This window comes from Micropterus salmoides, unplaced genomic scaffold (assembly GCF_014851395.1).
Source record: "Micropterus salmoides isolate LMB-PRFRI ecotype aquatic unplaced genomic scaffold, ASM1485139v1 Ms_hic_scaffold_13, whole genome shotgun sequence".
In the NCBI taxonomy this organism is placed as follows: domain Eukaryota; kingdom Metazoa; phylum Chordata; class Actinopteri; order Centrarchiformes; family Centrarchidae; genus Micropterus; species Micropterus salmoides.
In genome coordinates, this window is record NW_024040374.1 from 1,483,042 (window position 1) to 1,495,855 (window position 12,814).

General features: G+C 40.0%; 1 protein-coding gene across 4 annotated transcripts in view; it reads right to left on the reverse strand.

The window, feature by feature from the left end:
* pik3r3b (phosphoinositide-3-kinase, regulatory subunit 3b (gamma)) overlaps window positions 1-12,814 on the reverse strand; it is a 219,290-nt gene that overhangs the window by 147,457 nt on the left and 59,019 nt on the right. For all 4 annotated transcript variants that reach the window (XM_038715008.1, XM_038715007.1, XM_038715006.1 and 1 more), the window contains 2 exons: window positions 2,882-2,956; window positions 2,177-2,257 (listed from right to left, as the gene is read on the reverse strand). In XM_038715008.1, coding sequence (XP_038570936.1) covers window positions 2,177-2,257; window positions 2,882-2,956 — 156 coding nt within the window. The remainder of the gene's footprint in view (window positions 1-2,176; window positions 2,258-2,881; window positions 2,957-12,814) is intronic.

Genomic DNA, 12,814 nt, shown 5'->3' on the forward strand with positions numbered 1-12,814 from the left:
GTTGTACCCGGTCAGTACATCCCCTAAAGTGCTTGTTTTTGCCACTGACAGGCTCAGATCGTTATTATGAAGTGTCTGACAACATTGTTGAAAGGATCCCTACATAGCGAGACCTTTGAGTAAGATCACAATATCACTCTCGTCAACGCCACCAGACTCCACTGATAAAAACATTTTACCATGCAGAACACAGAAGTTGCTGGTGTACCGCCGCCTCGGTCGGTTAGTAAGTTTGTGTTATTGTGTGACTTTGGTGTTTTAATGGGCTAAAAACACCAAAGTCACACAATAACACAAACTAACTAATCGAGGCATCAGTAGATCAGAAAGGTAAAATGAAACAAACATGCACTTCAGAGGACGTATTCTGACAGGGCACAATTGCCCACAAGGACTTAGTTGCAGCCCTGTCTTGCTGCTGCCGACTCACTCAATACTGGACCACTTCCAAAATTTGTTGTCCCAATTAGTCACATTAGTCCCGTTTTTCTTACTTTAAGTTTCACACTTTTCAGACTTGGAATCTGTAACATTGCTGGTTTTGTTTGTTTTGTTTGTTCATCTCACGTGGAAATGTTCATTATGTCTCTAATCAAACATGACAGGACAGAGCCACAATAACTGCATAATATTCTGCACCTGGTACATAAGAAGGAGAGGTCATATATTGCGGTATATTATTTAAATGAAGAAAGAACAGTGTTCTCCCCGAGGCTGCGTCAGTGATGGATTTTGAAACCTATTTTGCCACTGAATGACTGAATGAATCTGTGTGGGTTAATAAATGACCGTGGTGAGGGGGAGGGACACTCATCCTGCATGTGATTGGTGGATGCCCCCGATGCATTTTCTCATCAAATTTTTTATTCATTAGATCAATTATAGAATTCTGCCTATGTTATGAGGCCCGATGGCATCCAAGCACAGTTAAAAGTGACAAGACGTTAATTGTGCCTCTAACCAGCTGTATGTAAAACGCAGGCTGGATACTGATACTGTCAGCAGTTGCCACAGATCAATGTTAAGCTTGTCAGACACGGCATTTTTATTAATCTTGTATATTGTCTTAACTCACGTTTTAATCTGCCTTTTATGCAACAACAAGAACCTGTGACTTTTATCTTCACACTGTATGCATCAATTGTCAATTTTTATTTTCTTTGTGCACAAGAACTTATGATTATAGAACTGTTACTCCAACCTCGTAAGAATACTATCACAACCTTTTCATAAATGTGACTTGGGCGCTTATTCAGACATAACCAACGTGTAAAACACTTTTACTGTATGTAACAAAGTGCATGTCTGAAAGGGTCTTTTTTTTCTCTCATTTGCACCACCTGCTCTGTCTTTTGTCTCCTACTGGAAGGCTTTTCCATTCAACCCTTTCCTTGACCTGCCCTACTTCTAATTTACGACTAATTCATGCTCATCATGTACATGTATTCTGGGTGTGAGATGTGTACATTTATTTACAGTCGGATCTGATCAACATTGTAAGATGTCAAATAAGTTATATTTGTATGTAAATGACAAGACGTTAATTGTGCCTCTAACCATGTCTGTAGGTGTCAGCCAGGCTTCCCTCTCTTGTCTCCAACTGGTTCAAAATGCTGCCGCTCGTCTCCTTACTGGATCTTGTAATCGAGATCACATCACCCCAGTTCTTGCCTCCCTACACTGGCTCCCAGTTAACTGTAGGATTGATTTTAAGATTCTATTGTGTTTTTTTTAAAGCCCTTCATGGACTAGCTCCAGCCTATATCACTGATCTAACGAAGCCGCATGCTCCTCATGCAAGGTCAATAAGGTCCGCGAACCAGTCTCCTATGAACTGCCTCTTCATGTCAGACTGGCCCCCCCAGCCTTCCGGTTTTTATTTATTGATTCTTGTCAATGTACAGCACTTCGGGCAACCTATTGGATTGGATATATGTGAAAACAAGCAACGGCTAGCAGCACGATAACTAGCAGATTGTGTATTACAAATAATGTGACAGGACTTCAACGTGACTCCGTGTGAGAAACCAGAAAAAAAGCAGTTAACTGTGTCGAGTGATGCTCAGAGGGACTTACTGAGCCCATCACAAGTTTCCACAGCCATGAGCGAAATCTTGATTTGAGAAAAGAAATGCAGCAAATCATCACATTTGATTGAATTTTGGAGTGTATGTACCTGAATCTAGAGCCTGTTGCAGCTCTGCAGGTCCACTGGAGGCTACTGGAGGAGCTTGATACAGAGACTCGCTGTTCAAACCTGCAGTAAAAACAAAATTAGAAGAAGAGAGAGGAAGTCGGCATGAGAAAATGTTATGGTGTGTGAAAACCTGAAAAAAAATGTTTCTCCTTTAGGCTACTACTGACTGACATATATTATACTTTATACATGATGTAAAGTCTGCTATCACTATTGCTATTATTGATGCTGAGTTAAATTACATTTTTATACAGTCCCGCTGATAAAATGCATCACCTGCGGCCCTTAGAGGAAAGAAATATGACACATTTATTTATTTTTTCTGTGTGGGAGGAAGCTGATTTCCCTTTAAATAAGCTGTTTAAATAATGTTTAACCCTTACCAACTGTGAAATGAGAAGATGGATATCAATCTCAGACCTGTGCGTTACATACGGGGTCAGAGGCAGGAAGTTGTTAGCTTAGCTTAGCTTAGCATAAAGACTGGTAGCAGTGGAAAACATCTAACCTGCTTTTCTCCTAAGGTAGTATGTCCTACAACTATAAATTGTTGTTTAAACTTTGCTGTTTATGTACATGTTAACCAGGTTAATATTAGCAATGCTTTTTCACAAGTGGCTGTTTAATGTTGTTCCTTTAATGAATGTGCTCGCTACACATGTGTTAATGTTCGTATTCTCTCACCGTGTTTCTCGATGGCCTCGATGAGCTTCAGAACAACCACAGGGGCTGTTTCAGACAGAGGCTCCGCCTCCACACCTGAGGGGGACAGAGAGAGAGAGAGACCTTATTATCTTAAGTAAATTAAAATAAAAACATGGCTCCCCAACTATTTATTTATTAATGATGTAAAATAAACTCCAATTCATTAACTTTGAATTTCTTTGCGTATCATATACACATTAGGAAAAAAAATCTGTGTGTGTATGTGTGTGTGTGGGAAAGAAAACTACTCTTTTAGGTGCTCAATAAAGTAGTTTCTGCACAAAACAAAATCACACTATGGCTTTAAAAATTGACAGGTTGACAGATCATTATGTGAAATATACATAGAATATGCCTTGTTTTGTTGCTGCTCATGTAGTATGTAGTAAAAAAACACAAGCAAGAAAATAAAAGCTGTTAAAAGGCCACACTGAAGAGAATCCGTGCATCATTCATTCTTTTCATATTCAATTGGGAATCCAAAATCAGAAAATGAAAAAAGATTCATTATGTTGTTATTCATTCTACAAATCCAACACAACAAACTAAAAAACTTCTTGTTTCTTGCACTTCAATTTTAGCTCAAGTGAATAATAGGAAATGAAAAAAAATGGGCCACGGACCAAATTTGATTTCAACATATATTGTGTCCGATTTGTGTTCCGTCTGTGGACGAATTTGGATTCCCAAATGAATATTAAAAGAACGAATGAAACACGTATACAAGAGCCTTTACTTAGCAATTTCTGCAATCCATCCATCTAAACAGATAAACCAGACTTTGTGTAACTATGTGTGTGTGTGTGTGCCCTGTAGGGAGTGTGTACTGCTGCCTGAAAAACCAGCACACATGCACACACACACACACACACAGCAGGGTAAATGCCTTGTAAATGTCATTTTTGAGTTCATGTTCAGGTCAAAACTTCCCATGCCACAAGCTAATGGCATGTCACATATACACACGCACACACATATCTGCCACTTGTCCTTCATTCTCTGAAAACTGGCATCCAAACAGTTTTCCAGAGATGTATGTTTACTATGAAAATAATCAGGTATCTACCAAAACGTAAAATATTGTGCATGTGTAGCCTGACAACTGCTAATCAGCTGGAGTGGAAGAAAAATGGTTAAGCAACATGTAGGATTTGATTACAGCCCGCTAGCTGCAGCAGCTGGTATACCTTCCACTATTGGGAATCAATTAGACAAGAGAAAAGAAGACGAGAGGAGAAAGAGAGGATTTTCCAATTAAGGATTACAATGCAAACTGCTCAGCTAATGCAGGATGTATTGTGATGGTGGAGGACAGAGAAGGTGGATATGAAGTGATGGAGGTATGAACACATGGAGCTTAAGAGGTTGTATTTTCAACTTGTAAAGTACATATACATCAAATACACACTGCACCTGGCTTTGAAGTGGCTCGAGTTGTGAAAACGTCAGAATAAGTCAAACCTTGTGAACTCCGATCAATCCTAAACTTTCCACTTACATATTTGACAATACCTCATCATCACTACACTTTCTTATGTGATTTACACAACCTGACAAAAAAAGAACCATACGCAGCTGTTATAAAAGGATTGCTTGGCAGTTTTTTTATATGTGACGAGTTGGGACTTTGGGAATTTGATTTATTGATTGCTGTCGGGATGTAAAGAGAATTTCAACAAATATAACAAAAAAGTGCTGCACAGACAAGAACAGCGTAGGGGGATTCCTTGAGAAATGTTTTTGCGTCCTGTACATGCAGAAATACAATAAATGTTTTATGTAAAAGTTGGATTTCAAATAATGAATGAACAAACTATGAATCAATAAAGAAAGGAAGATAGTGGAGTTAGCTGTACTGTAATGGCTCACAAGGTAAATTCTGCACAGTATTTTCCACAATACTGTTTCAGTACAACAATAGCCATGTCATACTGACCCTGCTGCTGCTGGAGTTTCTCTTTTCAACAAAAAATACAGTTTTCATTTACCATTCTATGTAATGCTGTTAAGCACCTGTTAATGTTCACCTGTTTGCACACTTTCTACAAATATTTTACATGAAAGGGGGGGGAAGGCCCCTCGAGCTGCTGGAAGTAAGGCTGCAACAAAACATGTTTTTCATCATTGATTAATCTGACAATTGTGTGGTGTCAGAAAACAATGCTCATCACAATGTATCCTTGTTTTGTCTGACCAATGGTCCAAAACCCAATTTACAGGTTAGTATCATATGAGACAAGGAAAAGTAGAACCTGCACATATATTTGTCATGTTTAGCCAAAAAAAAAAAAAGAATTACATCCATTATCAAAATAGTTTCAAATTAATATTCTGTGACTAATTAATCAACTAATTGTTTCAATCTAGATGGATAGCTTTTCATATGAAATGTCTGTTTTATTATATACTTAATGAGTGAGAACAGTAGTAATGACGTAAAGAAAAACTATTCGTATCATTGCACATATAATCTCCACCAGTGTACAACTGATAGTCTTTTCCCATTGTTCTCTCTCTATATCTTTCGTTTTTCTTCAGTCCTGGCTTGCCCATGGTTTCTCTATTCCTCCTTCATTTCCTATATAACTCATTATCCTCTGTCTTTCTCTCTTTCATCCTCTTATTCATCATTTTCTCTCCGCTTATCATTTCCATCCCCGCTTACCGTTTTCTGCTCACTTACTCTTTCTCACCCTCACTTCCCGGCTGAGCTCTTCCCTCGCTCTCTGACACGCTCGCTGTTGACACTTGTGTCATATCACAGCACACACAGCAGAGTGACAGTCAAACCGAGTTAAATGTTATTTGATGCTCAAACGCACAGTTGCATAAACACGTATGCGCATCTAATGATCTTATTTCTCGATTGTCGAGGAAACAACAACACCACATATCTGCTGTGTGTACAGGTGTATCTGCTGCGCTGATGGTTTTAGGTGTGTGTGTGTGTGTGAGAGAGAGAAACGAGAAGTAGTAGAGGAATTTCCGGAGATATAGGTCATTAAAAGTACAGTGCTGCCATTAACATCCCTGTCACAACGCATCAGAGATAATATCTCACCCAGAGGAGAGGACAATAAGAGATGATCAGAAAAGAACAAAGAGAAAAGAGAGGAAGACAACAGACATGAGGACAAAATAGAAGATGACACAAGAGTGGAGGAGAGACAAAACAGAAGATGATGAGGGAAAAAGATGGAAGGAGAAGAGGACAAAAGGACGGGAGGAGAAAAGAGGACAAGACAGAAGAGAAATAACAGAGAAGAAGAGAGGGGAAGACAAAAGCAAAGAAGAGAATAGAGACAAGGACAAAAGAAAGAAAGGAAGAGGACAAAGAAGAAGAGAAGGAGGGAAGAGGACTAAAGGCAGATGAAGAGAAAGAGGACAAATCAGAAGTGAGGGAAGAAGACAAACTGGAATTATGGAAAGAGCGCGACATGGAGAAGATGAGATGGGAGGACAAAAGAAGACAAGGCCATAGAGAGAATATACGTAAACGCAAAGATGAAGAGGCAGAGAAGAGAAGAAAAAAGAAGAGACAAGGCGGGACATAAGAGAAGAGGACAAAATACAGGAGAATTGAAAAGGGAGAATGAAGAGAAGAGCAAAGACAATGAAAAAGGAGACGAGGAGGAGGAAAAAAGACAAAAGAGAAAAGATGAGGACAAAACAGATGAGAAATAACAGAGAAGAAGAGAGGGGAAGACAAAAGCAAAGAAGAGAATAGAGACAAGGACAAAAGAAAGAAAAGAAGAGGACAAAGAAGAAGAGAAGGAGGGAAGAGGACTAAAGGCAGATGAAGAGAAAGAGGACAAATCAGAAGTGAGGGAAGAAGACAAACTGGAATTATGGAAAGGGAGAAGATGAGATGGGAGGACAAAAGAAGACAAGGCCATAGAGAGAATATACGTAAACGCAAAGATGAAGAGGCAGAGAAGAGAAGAAAAAAGAAGAGACAAGGCGGGACAAAAGAAGAGGACAAAATTCAGGAGAAGAGAAAAAGGAGAATGAAGAGAAGAGCAAAGACAATGAAAAAGGAGACGAGGAGGAGGAAAAAAGACAAAAGAGAAAAGATGAGGACAGCAGAAAAGAAGAGATGGGAGGACAACATCAAAGAGTACGCAACGAAGAGAAAAGAGGAGGACAAAGAAAAGGAAAGGTAGAGGAGAGGAGAAAAGACAGATGAATAGAAAGAGAAGACAAGGGAGAAGAGATAAGTAGACAGGAACAGAAAGAGTAGGACGTAGAGAAGAAAAGCAAGAAGGACCAAAGAAGCGATGAACAACGGAAATGAGGACAAAGGTTAAGAGAGAAGTGATGAGGACAAAACAGAAGAGAAAAGAAAGAACAGGACAACCAAAAGAGGACAAAAAACAAAGCAAAAAATAAGGAGAGACGAGGACAAAACAAAGGACGGGAAAACAAAAGAGAGGAGAACAGAAAAAAGGGGACAAACAGAAAAAGCAAAGATGACGAAGGGGAAGAATGGAAAGAGCAGAGAAGAAGAGATCAAGCAAAAAGGAAAAAATACAAGAACAAAGACGAGAGAAGAGTAGAGTAGAAGTGGCAAATGGGAACAATGACGCTGAGCTCTGCGGCAGATCAGCCTCATACCAGCTCCTGTATGGAGCCGCACGTGCACAAAGGCACAAACACCAACACGCAACATGCAGGCACATCAGAAACATACAGTAACACACTGTACAAACACTGCTGTGACAGCGAGAGAGAGGGACAAAGAGAGGAGAATGCACAAAGACACAGAGTGTATGTGCGTCAGTATTCAGCTCCCCCCCCCCACACATGGTCACCGAGGTGTCATTAAAACAGGCTCCATTACTCTATACTGCATAGACCATATAGCTACTGCACTGGTATACACACATAAACCTCCACTCATACCCTCTCTACTCGCTGCATGGACACACACACACATCTGTGTCCCCCCTACAGACCGCTGTGGTCTCCGATCAGCAATGTTTAAAAATGATTTATTGATCAGTGCTGGCTTTATGAAATACACCCTGAACCACTGTTCTTTTTTCAATTCAAACTGATAAACACACACACACAAAATCTGAACATCAAGATATGAGTGATTTTGAGATGCCTATATTACACAGAGACACATGGTGCCTATGGGGCTGCAGATAAGTCATATATTAGGTTATCCTCTTGATGTATAATGCATCGCACTTAGGTCAAATACTTAAACAAGGTGTATAAAAGGGGGACTTCATTTATTTTTTAGGTTCACAGATTAATAGCAAGTTTGATCTCGAGTCCATCTGCAGAGAGTCAAACTCTCTGATCTTTCTCCTTATTCTCTATCAGACAGCAGCGGAGCCCCGGCAGGTAGGGTTCAGTCCTGCAGTAACATGCAGGGACACCAGGGGGCAGCTGACTCCAGCCCTGGCTGGACAGTCCCTGTGGCCTTTTCACTGATAGCTGCTTCAGTGGGCAGTGAAAGGTTCAGTTTCCAGAAGAAATAAAAAATGTAAAATAATAATGTTTGCAAACACACCAAACATTCTTCCTATATTAAACATGACTGAATGAAACAGCTATGATGCCAAAATAAAGTTTGGTCTGAAGGTGAACTGACTTTGACTTCTGCGCCATACAGAAATTACGTATTCATGTCCACGAAAATGTTTCTGTTGTGAAGTACAAAGGGTTCAAAGTTTATCTTTTAATATTTGAACCTAACTCCACTTAAATGCCTTCAAGCTCGACTTCATATGACTTTTGTTTTGCATGGTTTTCTAGATTTTGTCTGGTCTGAGTCAGTGTTGTTTGAGTTGTTTTTCCCACTTGACTTGAATTTAAATTTTTACTATAAAATAATGGGAATGAGTGGAGCTTTACGGGTAGAGTTCAAGGACAGGACGTAAGTATCAAGTACTTATTTTCTTGCTTCAACTTGACCAAATGCCCTCTGTGTCCCACACGGCTGCAAAGTCACAACCAAGATTCAAACCAAATCAAAGTTTATCGTCACATACACTCATACACAGTCCAGTGTCTAGTGAAATTAAATCTCTGCATTTAACCCATCCTAAGTAGTGGGAGCAGTAGGCAGCTACTGAACATAGAGTCCCAGTGAGGAACCCTCCTCTTCTCTGATTCTGTACTCAGCTTGTGTCGTGATTTGCTGAAGGAAAGCCAACTCTCTCTGGATATGTTGAGGTGTTTTTTTTTTGTTCTGCTGCAGCCAGACCTTTCTCCTGTTCTGCCACAACGTTACAATTAACTTTAGGTCTGCATATGAGACAGACAGTCAGTCAGGTAGAAAAATAGATATAGAGAGCGATGAGGTGGACAGCTGAGGTGACCTGCAGGCTGCTGGGGCGTGACGGCCGTATCCTGTTGCCAATGTGAAGTCTTGAAATGACAATCTCCTCTGTACCGCTGCTCGTATAATTCTTTCCCCTTCCTCCTCTCCCTCGTCTTCGCGCTCCACCTCCTTCTCTTGTTGCCAATTGCTCCAGTTTTTCTCACTCTTCTGCTGCTCTTCCTCCCCCTTGTTTCTTTGTTCTGTACTGTTCTTTGTTTCTGTTCTACCGTTCAGCTTCTTTTTAGCTCTATGTCTCCACAACAGGTCCAACTACGTTTGTGGTCCTAAACACCACAGTGATTGGGGAATGAGGGGGTGCTTTATTTTGTTTGTTTATTCAGCCATGACTACCATCTAGGGCTGCAACGATTAGTCGACGTAATCGATGACGTCGACTAATTCCATTGTTGACGCATCGTTGCAGAGAGGCTGTTAAAGGGAGATATAGCAATCTTCTTATTAAGAACATTTCTGGTTGTTTATTTCTAACGGCAATGCACTACAGGAACTGCGGGGGGCAGTGTCGCTTCCACTGTCTGCCATAACTACGTTTTCGGGGTTGAGAAGCTCCACAAGTGCCAGCGGGGGCCAGTCACGCACACAGAGCACCCTGGTCCTTGTTACTCAGACGACAGCAGCAGCAACAACAGAGCTGCAGAGACAGAGGGAAGGCAGTGTTTCCTATACGTTCATTTGTTTGTGGCAGCCCGCCACAATATCAACGCTGACCGCCACATTCTGATTTACGTTTTTGTTTTTTTACTAGGCCAATTAAAAACTTATTTAATTGCAGATCAGTGCCGTAGGGCATTCGAGCGGCACATCCTCTCGCTCGTCTCTCTCTCTCTCTCTCTCACTCTCATGAACACTGCAGCACAAATCTGTCCAACACAACGCTGGCAATGTCGGAGACCCAGCTTTAAAAAAGTTATTAGTAATGAGAAATGGTTTAAAGTACATCAAGGAACATCCTACAGAACATTCTCCACTAATTTATTGCCTAAAACTTGGAAGCACTTTGGAAAAATAAACTACAGAAGTAGTATGAAAGGGGACTGTTGCTTTATTATTTACATTTTTGACGCTTTTATCCAAAGCGACTTACAATTGCTGTACATTTCAGAGGTCTCACGCCTCTGGAGCAACTAGGGGTTAAGTGTCTTGCTCAGGGACACGTTGGTGGATGTCTCACAGTGGGGGACTGAACCCGGGTCTCTAACACCAAAGGCATAGTCTTATCCATTGCGCTATCACCACCCAAATAGACATTACATTGTTAGTGTTCAGTACTTGCTTTTATTTTATATCGTTCCAAAGCAAAAATCTTTAAAGTTAGTATAAATCACTGTCTTCTTCCCTGGTTTCCCCCCGGCGTTGATACTCGTGTTCATTCGGAATAGCAAACCTTGTTCACTTAATGGTAACGTTAGCTAGTTAGGCTGTGAGATCAGTAAATCACTTGAAAGATATTTAATTAGTTAAATTGTTTAATTAGGGTTAGGGGGTGACAAAAATAACCGTGACTAGTCAAATAAATAATTAACAGATTAGTCAACTACGAAAATAATCATTAGTTGCATCCCTAGTACCATCTGTCTTGCTATGCACACTTTGAATGTTTGCTGTTTTCCACTTGTCTTTACTTTAAATTAATGTCCTGTGTGAGCTGATTCTGCAGAATTATGACTACAGCTGTAACATCAAAGCACTACGCTGCAGGAAATACTTTTTCATGTTGGACCACATTGCTCCTTGCTCTTATTTTTCTGCAGCGATTACACTTCACTGTAACACACTCAGCTTTCAAGGATCAATTAGTAGAATAAAAAAAAAAAAAAAAAAAAAAAAAAAAAAATCACAATTCTTAAATTGTCAGTTTACACAAATAAAAAGAAAAGAACAAAAAACTCAAGCCACATGACTAATTACTTAATTCCTGAATGGTGCTGATGTCATTAGTAGAAATTGGTTACCATGAAATCTTTTCACCTTTAAAACGAGAGCTAGCTTTGGCTTTTCGTCCTAGTTGGCGTAAACCTGATCTTAACCAGTGCACAGGAAACACTCTCTGCTGTGATTATATTAGCAGCTAAGCCTCCGTAAAATGCCCAGTGAAACAGCGATCCTCCATCTTCTCCTGACCAATCTCCCATGACAGCCTCCTGCTCTGAGGAAACCCTGCCTCTCTGCTCCCCAGGGGCCCTGACAGACAACCAGGGCCACAAGGCCAGCACACACTCACACAGGCTTACTGTATGTGCACCCTCTGAGGCAGACACCGATACGACATACATACGCATACATTAGCATATATGCATACACATACGCTGCATACGTAGGCATGCAAATGTGGACGTTGTCTGGAAATTCAACTTTAGATTTAAAAGCATCTGATGGTGAAACACTGATTTACGTTCATGAATCCCAAACAGACAAACGCTAAATGCTATCGATGATAGCTCATGCAAACAAATGCAAGTCATTTGTCTTGCTTTGTGACTGCACACACTGCTGTGCTACTTAATATACATCTTAAATGCACATGATATCCGTCTTCTAGGCTGTACTGCATTAATTGTACTTTAGTAGGAGGTTCCATCTGTACTAAAGATATGTTGATGCATGTATTTATTGCCCTGACTTGGAAATCACTTCTGCTGTTTGTCTTTGTTCACAGATTCTGACAAACAGAAACAACAGACATTAATCCTCATTAAATGCTAAGGACGTCCGACAGATGCAGTTACACAGGCCAACAATCAAACAAACAAACACTTTAGGAATGAACAGAACCTCATAAGCCATAAACATAATCAAAATAAATATATAAGTTAAGGACAATATACAAGTTTTTTTTTTTTTTAAGCACAAATAGAACCTCATACATTGAAGTCGGCAACACACTGCTGACCAAATTTAAAATCTATTTATAGTTGTTATGGCAGAAAATTGTGTCCTCTTACATTTAATCTTTTATGTATGTTCTTTTACTATTATCATTATGTCTTATGGATATATATGTATTGTGTTTTTATGCTTAACCTTTGCTTCTTCTATATTCCTTATGTTAGTCCATCAACATTTACTAGGGTTTAGGTCAGAGCTGTGTTTTCCCCCTCTTGTTGTTCCTCTCCTCTCCTTGAATCTTCATTCAAGGCTGGGAGACGATCTCTTTTCCCCAAAACATAGAAACCGAGACTGTGTAAATGATTATGCATCCCTTGCTCGGGGCCAGATGCCTGAAACTGCCCTAGACTGGACCAGCTGTATATGTTGTAGTACTTCTCTGTTTATTCTCCTTATTTGCTTAATCCCTCACCAGCAAGATACACACACAACGATTTTGACCGCTTGTTTCCATTCATTTTACAAACCATAAGTTTCTTGTAAACAACGGTTATGTTACATTCAGTGTTACTCACCAAAATAAATCTTGTGTATCCCTGAGCTCTAACAAACAAGTCAAGTGCATTTCCTTCCTCATTGAAAGACTGCCAAGCTGATTTAAGTATTTTAAATCCAGCTTTGTTACCGCCATGTGTACTAGCTCGCAGTCTTCTTCTTTGTTGGATCAT